Here is a 14,032-nt window from a genome sequence, read left to right as displayed (position 1 = left end):
TGAGCAACAGTAGCTCGTCTGTGGGATCGGATCACACATTCCAGCCTTCAGTCCCCATGTGAATCATTGTGCCTTGGCCGCCCATGACCCTGTGACCGGTTCACCACTGTTCCTTTCTTGGACCACTTTTAATAGATACTGACCACTGCAGACTAGGAACACCCCACAAGAGCTGCAGTTTTAGAGATGCTCTGATCCAGTCGTCTAGCCATCACAATCTGTCCCTTGTCAAACTCTCATTTTTCCTGCTTCGAACACATCAACTTCGATGACAAAATGTTCACTTGCTGCCTAATATATCCCACCCACTAACAGGTGCCATGATGAGGAGGTAATCAGTGTTATTCACTTCACCTTTCAGTGTTCATAATGTTATGCCTGATCGGTGTATTTGTAAGATAGGGACATTTTAAAAATTTTTTGGTGTTGATTGTTTCATAGCATGATCATATACACTAGGCTTACATCACAGAGTATAATGTGGCATCAGATGTTGGTGTCAGGAAATCTTTTATGACTGGTTATATGAGCACAGCATTGGTCTTATACCTGATTCCTCTATCAGTAGAGATCCAACCCTGATTTGAACCTATAACCCATAACCTTCAGATGACTTGAACTACCACTACCACATTCAAACATGGATTAGTGACAACAGATCTGAAGCTAGGTTAGGCCTAGTGTATTTCAAGATGGAAATGAGACTAGTGTTAAACACTAAATGAGACTAGTATTAGGAGAAGCAACAGTAAGTAGAATCTGAGTCTAACATCCTTATTCTCATCAACACTGCTACGTTTGTCTGTTTATTATTCTGTGTGAAGTGTGAGAGAAAGTGGGAGAGGGATGTGATCACAATGGCCTCCTCCCAGATGTATTGCATTGTTATTAGTCATTAAGTGCACAGTAGTAATATAGTTAGTCACAAATTCAGCCCAGATTGTGTATGAGCCTGTTGAAACGGAGGTGTTGTTTCCATCCACCTGTTTTCATGCAGCTTTTGAATCAACATAAGAAAGCTGTGAGGAAGTGAGAAAAAATATGAATATTAAATTTTTTAGAACAGTCAGTGCTTTAGGGAGTGTGCGTTTTCCCCGGCTTATTGTGACTGTATATGATCAGCTGGCACTCTTTTTATGACACTGTTACTTCTTTAGAAGAGGAATTTATGGAAACAAACAAAAGCTTTTTTTCAGTGACTTTGTGGAGATGCTTCAGAAATCTGCTTCGGCTTTGAGAAAATATCTGGATCAGCGTGAGTTTAGTCAGCTGATGGACTACTATCCAGGTTTTATTATAGTTACAGTCGTGACCATTGAGACCAAGACAAACACAAAAACAAGACATAAAAACATTCTGCATTTGAAAAAGGACACCAGAGTTTGCTGATGAACAAAACCATGCCAGACAATCAGCCAGACATAAATGGCATCTATGATCATCTGGAATTTCTGGAATTGGGCATCATTGTTTGAATGAGATTCCTCGTGACGTAAATCCCTGTCTTGTCAGGAGAAAAATCAGTATCTACCCACAAAACCATAGCCGACCAGCAACCTACAGTCACTTTTGTGACGTCTTCGTGTGCATAGTCTCACATGGCAGAACTCCAGCGTGTAAAAGAGAGTCCTATCTATTGATATAAACACTTTAAAATCATAACCAGCTGCTGTAACTCATCAGCAAACATGAGCTCATTTCATTTGCACCAATACACAACTGCTACACACAACATCTTTGTTAAGATGGAATACCACAATGTAAGCCAATCAGATCACAGCTTTTAAAAGTCTGAATCTTGTGTCCAGTTGTTCGGAGAAAAGGCCCTGTCTTTGTACATTAAATTGAAAGGTCCTATTTTTTTTTTTTTAATCTTTAAACCTAGTGTAGTAAATTTGATATGATTTGATGATGAACATGATAAATGTTATAAATGTATAAAGCATGATCCTAGTTGACTGCATAAAGCTGAGTTCCTTTATTTTTTATGTCCTGCTTTATATCCTTTTCAGAATCTGCAGCTAAAATACAGGCAGGATGTCTGAGAGTGACATTTTCAAAAACAAGGAACCATAATGGACTTTGGTTGGGTCTGCAGCCTTTGAGTCAATCATTAAATAAGATATCTCGACCATCTGGCTCCAGCTCATTCAGAGCTAAAAATGGATGTGCTGATATTAAGCCTAATACACAAGCAGTTCTGTTCGAGGAAAATAATTCAGGACGTGCGATCATGGGATATGGCCATTACTGACTCAAAATGGATCAATTTTTCTAAAACTGTGCATTCTGGAATGTTTTATACCACTGAACTTCAACTACTATAATTTTGTACGGAATAATACATCTTGGTTTTTAACCATTTATAGTTCTAGACTATGTTTAGTCAACATTAAGTTATTTCCTGCAATTACTTATGTGATAGTAACTATAAACAGTCATTTCCACAGCAGCCTCGCTTTTCTATATATATATACAGTCTATATATATATATATATATTACAGTTAATAAAAAAAAAAAAAAAACCCACAGTTTATGTTCCCAATACGAAGCCTTCGGTCCTGGAGAGTCCTGCTATAAATGTTAAACTCATCTCTCCTAATAGGAACTTCACCACATAAATATTTAGACATTTTTCTTTGCTTAATGCCATTTTTTATGTTTATTATGAGCTGTAAATAACATAGCACGTCCTACAAAATGCATTTTGCTTTATTCAAGAGTATCCCAAGTACATAATACATAAATTTAAAGAGTTAGAACGAGCAGGGCAGCCAGGATGAAGACCAGACCAGAAGAGTAAATCTATCCAAACATCTCTTTCGTAAGTGTTTTGGTTAGAGGAACTTTTAGACCTTTAAAGACTTTAAATGAACACATGGCGTATACCGATCAGGCATAACGTTATGAGCAGTGAGAGGTGAAGTGAATAACACTGATTATCTCTTCATCATGGCACCTGTTAGTGGGTGGGATATATTAGGCAGCAAGTGAACATTTTGTCCTCAAAGTTAATGTGTTAGAAGCAGGAAAAATGGGCAAGCGTAAGGATTTGAGCGAGTTTGACAAGGGCCAAATTGTGATGGCTAGACCACTGGATCAGAGCATCTCCAAAAGTGTAGCTCTTGTGGGGTGTTCCCGGTCCCAACACAATATTAGACAGGTGGTCATAATGTTATGCCTGGCCGGTGTATGTTACAGGCATAAATTTTTTATTATGTGTAGTTTTTCTAATTGACTATATAAACAATGAACCAGCTTTGTGTTCTAATGCACTACAATGCCATTATTTTCCTTTTGGGAATTTTAAATTCACAATAAAGCATAGTAGTACATTCATCTATATTAATTATGTCATAGGTGAACATGTGTAGTGAATATAAAGCCTTTTGGTGTTTATTCTGTATTGAGAAGAAATAATCACTGATCTCTGATGACTAATGATTAATTTACCTACAGATCAGTGACAAGAAAACAAGACTGTGGGTAAATAAAACTGATGCAGAGAAACTTAAACTGACAGGAAGTCTATAGTGACTCAATTAAGCACTGGTGATCAAAAAAAAAGCATCTCGGATCGCGCACCACGTCAAACCCTGCAGAATGAAAGATGTTGTGGTCGCTCATCCTCTTCGAGGTTTGATGTTTAGTGCAAGCTCAGATGCTTTTTAGCTCACAGACGGTGTAGAGTGATTTATAAGAGATACTGTATCCTTCCTGTCAGCGCAAACCAATCGGTCCTCTCTTATCAACGAGGCAGAACTGAACTGAACCACCTACAGAACTGGTGCTTTTGTTTTTTTGCACCAGCTTTTATGTTGTGTGTGAACATCTGCAGATCAAATACTCAGACCAGCTCATCTGGTACCAACAACTATGCCATGAAAAAAATCACACTTTTTCCCCATTCCGATGTTTGATGGGAACATTAAATTAAAGACCTGCACCTACATGATCATTGCTGCAGCATGGTTGACTGACGAGATAACTGCATGAATGTTCCTAATAAATTGGACTGTGTGAATATGATATGTGTAATTACGAAAGCAACACCATTTGGGATACAACCTTAACCAGTGTAGCACTGCTGCTAAAGTTTGTCTCTGGCAGTATAAATCTGTACGCTTATTGATTTATAAATGCATTCAAATACCATATCTTCTCATTAATTAAAATCCAAACGCAGTATCAAGAGGGCAGCGGTTTGAGAGTCCACCTGAGGTTTTACTGGAACTGGACGTTAGCCAGAGAGTGCATTTCAGCCTAGAGAACACAGCTTGCTTATTGTAGTATACTTTTACTGCTCAGTGATGGCGGATTTAGTGCTTAAATTCAGTAAACACTGCTTCAGAGAAATCTCTCTCTCTCTATCACTCTCTCTCTCTCTCTCTCTCTCTCTCTCTCTCTCTCTCTCTCTCGCTTGCTCGCTCGCTCGCTAATGACACTATGGGTCCTAACTCCAGTGTATTTTAGAAATGTGCTTCCTCCTTTAGTGGAAAGGTGTGTGTGGTTACCTCCGAAGATGTGACACAGATACCGACATCATGACTCACCATGAACGTAACAGGCACCCTGTTACCATGGCAACCACAAATTTGAAGTGCTAATGATTATTCCAGTGTGACTGACAGACTGTGTGTGTGTGTGTGTGTGTGTGTGAGAGAGAGAGAGAGAGAGAGAGAGAGAGAATCACTGAGTGTGTTTGATATGATCAAAGAAACCAAGCTGGCTTTCATGTCAAAGGGCCCTTAATTTAGACAAGTGTTTACTTGTAGCCGTGACGCTGTGCAGACGAACTCCATTTACGGCATCATGTGCAAACAGCTCGAGCACAAAGAAGTCAAATGTATTAAGAGATCAAATTTATTAGGAAGTCAGGTGATCTTCATTTGGGTCACATTTATTACAGCAGTTTTTATTTCACATTTTCCATTTCAGACAGTCTAAATAAAAGTGACTGGACAGTTTATGCACTCCTTTGTATACACACTTCTGCGCGTATGTGTTTCTGTTTATACACACTTTGGTGTATGCGCATTTCCGTGCAATTTTGTATACGCATACAATTCCATGTACACACACAATTCTGCATAAATGCTTTTGTGTTAACGTGCAATTCCAAGTATACACACTTCCGAGTAAACACATTTCTCTGTATACGCACTTCCCATTGTACACACTTCTGTTTGTACGCTCCTGCGTGAAACTTCCTGAAAAAATCGTGTCGGTCAAATGACCCGTGCCCTCTGAAAGTATTTGACGACTTTGGCGGATTCTAGAATGATCTACAGTACAGAAAGCATTTCTTTGGGCTCTCTTCTATAGTAAGCATGATTAGCATTTAGCCTCAGATTTTACTAGGGTAAAAACAAGTCCATAATAAACAACAGGTCGATGTTTGAGTTTCTTCACCCTGGGAAAGCTGGACGCAAACTGTGATTGGTCAGACAGCTTTTGAATTTACCCGAGTCAATAAATAATGAAGTATTACAATTTCAAATTATTAGCAAATGTGCTGATGTCAGTTTTTTGTTGATCACAACTGATGAAGGCAGAATTTGTGAGGGTTAAATATTAGCTTCATCCAAAGCTTCTTCATTGGCTGATTAGAGAAATTCTCTTCTCTGTTGTTTATAACTAATTGAGCCTCGAATGCAGTTCTGTACATATAAGGGGAAGGAATACACTTTGACCAGATCTTTGTGTTCAAATGGTTAAACAAGTGCCGTATTGTACATTGTAACACATACTCAGGTATTGCACAGTGCTGTCTCAGGTTGCTTTGGTTTGCTGAAACTGTTAATGGAGTGCTGAAAGTTTGTTATTGGAAACGAGGCTGTCAGGAGGTAGAATAGGACACAATAAAGCAGTGTATTAAACCACTGGAAATGTGTGTTTTTGTCTTTGTTTTTTCAATCCAAAAGTCTGAAATGCTGATGTGTAAGTGTTGATGTGCTCTGTATAATTTGATACTGCTTGGTGTTTTAATTTCATGTTGGACAGCTGAGAACAGGGTACTGGTCACACTGGGTTTTCAGGTATCTGTGTTGTAAAAACAAACATGGCACAAATGGCAGAAATGACAATGGATTGAACACCAAGTGTATTATTTATTTTAGAATAGCATGTTTATATATCCCAGATTTATAATATGCAAATCATTATGATCATATGGGTTTTGGTAAAACTAAAATGAACAGAATCAAATAAACAGGTGGAACAAGGACTATATCCCACACACGGTTCATTGTAGACAGGAAACCTTGGGGAAATTGATTGAAAATACTCTTGTGGCTAAAACATTAAAAAACAGTGTTTTTGTAAAATGAACTGCGTTACTGTGTACTGGGCCTTAGAGTCCACGTTCAGTTAGATTTGGTAATAATCTCGTGTTGTCTGTTATGTATATCAGGTTATTCGTTTGATATAGCTTAAAGACAGACACTTAGGCCACGCCGATCTGTTCCATCCTTCAATGGAACAGATAGACATAGAAGCCACGCCTCCTTCACTGGAACAGACAGACACTTAGGCCACGCCTCCCTCACTGGAACAGACAGACACTTAGGCCATGCCTCCTTAACTGGAACAGACAGACACAGAGGCCACACCTCCTTCACTGTGACAGACACTTAGGCCACGCCTCCCTCACTGGAACAGACAGACACTTAGGCCATGCCTCCTTAACTGGAACAGACAGACACAGAGGCCACACCTCCTTCACTGTGACAGACACTTAGGCCACGCCTCCCTCACTGGAACAGATGACACTTAGGCCACGCCTCCTTAACTGGAACAGACAGACACTTAGGCCACGCCTCCTTCACTGGAACAGACAGACACAGAGGCCACACCTCCTTCAGTGGAACAGACAGACACAGAAGCCACACCTCCTTCATTGTGACTGATAGACACAGAGGCCACTAATTTTTTACTAATATTTCTTAGCAATTCTTTAAAAAATAAATGCATGTTTAATATCAGATTAAGTGTCAGCATTTTGTGTGTAGCAGTAGGATGTTTGTGTAGTGCCCTGCTCTGTGTGTGTGTGTGTGTGTGTGTGTGTGTGTGTGTGTGTGAGAGAGCACATATCTGAGGTCATGTCAGGGTTCCATTATTAATTAACACCCAGCCCTTTTTTTTTTATCCCTGTGGCTCTATGCCTGATTGATAGTGTGTGTAACATGTCACACAGTGTACAGACTGATATTGTTGATTTTGTTGAACTCACTAAGCCCATGCTACATCACACACAGTGCTTGAGGTCAACACAGTGCTCCAGCTAGCATGTCCGAACTAAAGAGGCAAGATCAGAAGAGTAATGGTCATTAAATATTATTAAGCTGTTGACTGACACAGCAATAAGGTGTCAGCTCCATAATTATTGGCACCCTCTGTAAACAGAGCGTGGAATTATTGGATTAGTCTCAGACTTAGTAAATATTAGAGAAATATAACCTTTTAATTTAACTAAATTTATTACCAGATAATAAAAATAAATAGATAAACACACAAAAATATACAGTTGAAAATTTGTTATGGTTTCTATGTATTTTGCTGGATTATTTTCTCGTGAAAGAGAAGTGACTAGATCAGCTTGAGGGGAATTTGTGTTTTTAAAAAATGGTACTGAGGCTGGATTATTGTCTGTCTTATGAATAATGATAATTGATCAGTATGATCGATGAGTGTCCACAGGCTTGAATGTATTGAACCCAATCAATCTGACCCAGTTAAACATCACTCTGGAACCAAGGACAGATTAACGAGGACAGATAAACAATTTCTGTACACTTAATTGTTTTTTAAAAAAATCTTTTTTTTCTGGGGTGAGCCACATCAGGCAACACAGATGTGCGTCTATGGATCTAAGGATACATTTGTGTGATGCCTGGCGAATTTAAAAATACTGACTCTCTCTTTCCCCAGAGCCGGTTCTTATTGCATTTTGTTGCGTTTCTGCAGACAGACACTGATTTTTATAACCTGCGGCTCGGATATGAGGGCGGTCTAGCTGTGACATCTGGCTGCGACATCTGTCACCCCATAGATCTCTAGTCTTGATTTGGCTGATCTGGATGGCTGGGCAGGTGTCCCCTGCTTTCCTCACCACTCCATGTTTGTCCCATAAGAAGATCCTCGCTCTGAGGAAGCAGACAGGTTCCTAGACAGACTATCATCGATGTTGACCCACCTTTTAAATTTAATTAAAGTTCTAGCCCTTAGTCATACTCCTTTAACAAACCATGACTATGACTCTTTATTTTGCCCAGGAACAAATGTTTCAAGCAGCAGAGATTCCTGTTCTGTTTATTGCACCAGTCATGTAGTTACAATACACAAGCATTATTAAAATAAATATAATTATCTTCTATTTATTGACTTGCTCCGGTTAAGATACTGTTAACACAACAGCTCAGCCCTGTTGGCTGAAGATAATGTATTACCTTTAATTTAAAAAAGGAAATATATAAATTCTGTTGTCTGTGTGCTTTTCTTACTTTATACTCTCTACAAAATAGTTTTTTGACTGATGACACTCGTGGTCCATTTAATGATAAAGGCTTCTGGATATTGCTCTGAATATCTGCCAAATGCCATAAATGTAAATTCTATTAGACTAGAAACTGTTTCTTAATCTTGTACACATGTATCTGAAATGTTCTCTCAGCTACTTGTCACTTATGTAGACCAGTTTTTCATGTCTAAAGTTTGCATGTTCTCCCCTTGCTTTTAGGTTTCTTCTGGGTACTACGGTTTCCTCCCCCAGTCCAAAGATATGTGCTGTAGGCATGTTGGCATCTCTAAATTGTCCATGTTGTATGGAAGTGTGTGTATGTGATCGTGCCCTGTAGTAGTTTGGCACACTATCCAGCGTGGCCCAAGTCCCCTGGGATTGACTCCAGACTCCCTATGACCCTGTGTAGGCCAATCAGTACAGAAACTAGATAAATGGATGGATATTTGTCCATGTGCATGACCTATTGATATTGTACAGTATGGTATTGCTACTTGAAGCATATTTACTGTTGTCGAAGGTCTGGAAGTCCTTGTAATGATTCTTAGCATCAATTATCCTGTAACACATTTCAGCCCTTAAGCTTACTTGATATAGATATAGAATTAGATCTAGAATTCAATCTGATTACTAAATCTAGCTGTAAATAAACACAGAAATGGCTCAAATGACATGTTTTGCGAAAGGTCTGGATTTGATCTAGAATTTAAATGCGCTTGAAATGTTTTGCATGTGGAAGGGTGGAAAATATTCCCTTGCAAGTGTCTCCAACCTTGTTTAGACCTTTTCATTAGAGGAAATGACTCAGAGCTGTTATTCTGTTCAAGAGACACTTCACTAGGTATTAATTGTAAGGGTGCTGATCATTTAAATTCAAGTGTTTTGAAGAAAAATTCTACTACAGAATAAAACCTTGGGAGTTTAATTCAAAAAATATTTAATAATAATTGCATGTATTTTTATTTTCTTTAATGGTAACCAAGGATGGCGATCTGGAAAGCACTATAGATGATATTTCCATCAATACCCACTGTTTATTTGTCACTGTGGTCTTGTGCTATTTCTTTCCTCCGTTAAGGAGCTGACCAAAAGACACTAAAATGTCTTTCACACTTGAATTCAAAATGACAAAATTTCCCACTGGGTTTTTTGATAAATATTTTCAAGCGTAACAGAGATTCTGTCTACTTCATCAGAGCGCAGACTTGATGGAGAACCGCAGGGTTTAGGATGCCATTTGGGACGGGGCTAAATAGCATGGGGAAAGGTATAGAGAAAACAAATACTACTGAAAATAATGGATAGAAGTGACTTCAGGCTGCGAAAAATAATGTAATGTCTGGTGTTTGCTGTAGTGATGGATGAGGTCAGAATAGTTAATGATAACAGTGTTTTTTTATTTCCTTTGAGATGTAAGTGTGTGTTGTGTTTTTATGTTTCAGATGCTCCTTCTACAGAGCAGCAGGAGCTGTTTGTGCAGAAGCTCCAGCAGTGCTGCGTGCTCTTTGACTTCTTCGACTCTGTCACTGATCTGAAGAGTAAAGAGGTGAAGAGGGCCACTCTCAACGAACTGGTAGAATATGTTTCTACCAGCAGGGGTGTACTGGTGGAATCCTCCTACCCTGACATCATTAACATGGTCAGCACACATCCTTTTCTTGTAGTTGTTCCTCATGCCGTGATTACAATTGTCATGTGTGCATATTGATTTTTTTTTTCTCCACGAAAACATTTGAGGTGTGCGTGTGTCACTCACAAATTACAAATTACAAATTCGTCTATATCTGATAAACGAATCTAAAACAAATTTAAATTAATAAATAAATCAGCTAATTACTGAATACAACACTAAGGAATAATGTGTATGAGTTTTTGATTATAATTTTTTATTATTTTTTCCACAGCTTTGTTCGTGAAGGCAGTTTGTAATATTATTATTATTATTTTTTTTTTTGTAGGTGTGATTCAATTTAGAGTGTGAAATGAAGGGGAAAAAGGATATTCTAAATATAGAAAAGTTAAAAAAAAAAAAAGGAACTGAAAGAAAAATAAAATAAAAAATAAAGTGTCCAAAAATATAAAAGAAAATATAAAGTCGTAGTAAAGTGACGTGCATTAACAGAATTAATATATAATGAATCTATGATTCTGTTTATTTATTTTTATTTATTTAACTAATTATATTATTATTTACTAATTAAACTAATGAAACTTACTGATTAAATTATTTACTTTTTTAAAAATAAATTTTAGATATTTTCGCTCTTTTATTTTCAGATTGTATTGTTACTTACTGATTTAATTCAATAGCTTAGTCATGGTGTGATATATACTGTATGTTAGTTATGTATACATAATACAGTGGAGTTCATTGAGAATCTTGGATGTTTCTTCATTATTAATGTGGCAATAAACAAAAAAGTTTAGAATTTTAAAAAACCTAAAACAAAACAAGATAAGACAAGACAAGATGTTCAGGATTGCACAATGTCTAGGTTCCTATTTAAATTGAAATAAATGTATGATATTGATCATGTATAACTTATTTGTACAAAATGTCAGAGTCTAATCTCTTATATCTTATAAGCATGCACTCAGATGAAACACTGAAGGATTCAGTGATGGATCTAATGTGGATCATCAGGATTTACACAAACTGGTAGAGTCAGTGTCAGCTCGATTGCATACTAAGATTAAACCAATAAGATATTCGTGTAAATATTGTTAAGGGTCTATTTTGGATATTTTAAATGGTTTCTGATAGACGTCTGGACCCCGCTGTGCTGTTTAGCTTAGTTATGTACATGAGTATACAAACACCAGGCTAACTGTCTGCAGAGTCAGTATTACTGAAATCATTAGCTGAATATTCATTGTGCCTAATGTCCACAGAAGATCAGTGAGAAAAGCCTCAGTGTTATTGATTAAAAGTAGCACCGTAATGGTGTGCAAGTTAGAAGTGCATTGAGATTAAAGTAGTCTTCAGGAACAGGCAGGTTTTACTCTCATGCAGAAAGGAGCATGTGGCCAGATACAAATCGAGCAGGGCAAAGGACAGATAATAGATTTCCAGTAAAAAATGCTCTAAAAGTCTTAAACTATGCAAACAAATTCTTGCCATTGTAGATTAGTCCTGTTATACACCAGAAGTTATTATGTTTGTATGGCACACCAGAACAATACTGCAAGTAATATGCCAAAGTAAACACAGCTCTCATGGAGGGTGATGGAAAATATATATATTTATGGATATGGAAAATTAAAAATTAGGTAGATTAGGCACTTCTTAGTTTATCTTATTCTTTAACATTGTATCACTGGTTATGAATTTTCACATATTGTGTAAAAAAAAAAGAAAAATTCCCCACATTACTTGTAGCTATTCTCATTTAAAGTGCAACTGAGCCTTAGCTGCGTAATTGCTATGCTAGAAAACAACCCGGAATTCATTGATTTTCATTGAGAGCTGACGACTTGGAGTGTTTAAAGTTGAAAAATTTCATAAAAGTGTCACTTTATTCTAGTATGGAGTATGGACAATGTGCAGTAACTACCAGTGCGAGTGAAGATACACTATATTGCCAAAAGTTTTGGGATGCCCCTCCAAATTGAATTCAGGTGTTGTAAGAGTTCAGGAACTCTTAATGTTTTAGTATACCAAGACATTTTGGACAATTTCATGCTCCTAACTTTGTGGGAACAGTTTGGGAATGACCCCTTCTTGTTCCAACATGACTGCACACCAATACACAAAGTAAGGTCCATAAAGACATGGATGAGTGAGTTTGGTGTGGAGGAACCTGACACAGAGTCCTGACCTCAACCTGATAGAGTGCAAGCCAGACCTTCTAGTCCAACATCAGTGCCTGACCTCGCAAATGCGCTTTTAGAGTAATGGTGAAAAATTCCCATAAACACACTCCTAAACCTTGTGGAAAGCCTTCCCAGAAGAGTTGAAGCTGTTATAGCTGCAAAGGCAGGCCAACTCCATATTACATTCATGTGCATGTAAAGGCAGACGTCCCAAAACATTTGGCAACATAGTGTAGTAGAGCATACAAGATCCGTGATAAAGAGCACACACTACATACTCCTTCATCTCGTATGTTATGATACACATAAACCCTGCTAAATTTTATATACAAAAAACAAATCACCTTTCAGTATGTTTTATTATAGCGGCAAAGAAATTGATTCGGAATGCTAGTTGCGCCACATTATTAGTATTTAGTATTTATTACTATGGCAACCAGAAATGGGAAGGCCTACTGGTGACTTCATAGTACAGTACAGACTTCATAGTAAATGAATGTATGTGGGAACGTAGCTTTATGAAGCCTGGGAAAAAATTTTTCATTTCCTGTGTAGGGGTTTTGTATGTGTTTTGTTTTGCTATGTAATCTTGTGCACACATAAAATTTAGCATCCATTTTGAACCTGATGATGATTGGCATTTCCTATAATTGCATTATAAATGCGTAATAAATGACAAACTTCAAACCTCAAATACTGTGACTATTCTGAAAGGGGTACAAATAATAGATATGGACGGTAAAGCTTATCTTCATTTGAAATTGAAATTGCTGCGTTCTGTTTTTATGCACGGTCGCACTTAACACTCAGAGATCAGAGAGAAGTGCTTGCAGTCATATTCATACTGCAGCATCAGAGACATGCTGAGCTTTTAGATGCGAGGTTCTCTTTCATCTGAGGCATTATAGAGCATGGATTGTAAAGAGGCAGGGGGGGAAAAAAACAGTGTGTATTGTGCAGTGCACTTATTTACTGAACCTAATGCGAAGTCTGTTTGGTTAATGTTATGCTCCAATATTAAGATGAGCACAGATCTTTGTAACACACCTAATTTGCAAACATTTGTCTTGGTATGTATTAATCAGGCATTATTGGAATTCTGTGTCGCAGTGGATTTGCATAGCAGCCTGTAGTTGCAGGATTACGGTTGTTGAATTAGCTGGAGTGACTGGAGAAATACAATAGCCGTTACACAAGTGGCTGTGTGTGCAAGTTATGTAAACCTTTTAACTTTAGATTACAGCTCAGTTTAAAGGAGGTGAATGCCAAACCTGAGCGTTATATTGTATATTTGATACAATAATTTTTATGATATTTTATGTGTATTATTTGATATATGAATATGGGGTCCCACAAGGATCAGTTTTAGGACCTCTGCTTTTTGATATTTGTAGAATAATAAAACAAAGAAGTTGGAAAAAACACAGCTGGACTGATGTGAAAGCTGTTTGAGTAGTTGGGCATGGCCTAATATGCTAATGAACTTACCTGCTGCCCAACTTTATTTTTTATGCTTTATTTAAGGTATGTTTTCAGTATAGTAATCAGACCAGGGAGTGGAAATAAATGATCTATAACATTTTTTGTCTTTCTGACCCAGTGTAATTAACTGTACAGCTAGTCTCTGGTCTGATGAGCTGCTTTTAGAATACAGAATACACAACGCATGACGGGTCAGGGCTGTTTTGGCAGCAAAAATA

The 14,032-nt window shown here is 37.6% G+C and overlaps 1 protein-coding gene across 2 annotated transcripts in view; it reads left to right on the top strand.

Moving 5' to 3' along the window:
- The window catches only part of ppp2r5a (protein phosphatase 2, regulatory subunit B', alpha isoform), a 39,283-nt gene that overhangs the window by 5,586 nt on the left and 19,665 nt on the right, over window positions 1–14,032 (top strand). For both annotated transcript variants that reach the window (XM_058379357.1, XM_058379356.1), the window contains exon 2: window positions 9,962–10,158. In XM_058379357.1, the coding sequence (XP_058235340.1) occupies window positions 9,962–10,158 (197 nt within the window). The remainder of the gene's footprint in view (window positions 1–9,961; window positions 10,159–14,032) is intronic.

This window comes from Hemibagrus wyckioides, linkage group LG25, assembly GCF_019097595.1.
Source record: "Hemibagrus wyckioides isolate EC202008001 linkage group LG25, SWU_Hwy_1.0, whole genome shotgun sequence".
NCBI lineage: Eukaryota > Metazoa > Chordata > Actinopteri > Siluriformes > Bagridae > Hemibagrus > Hemibagrus wyckioides.
Note: the sequence above shows the minus strand (reverse complement) of the source record. Positions and strands in the feature narration are given on the sequence as shown.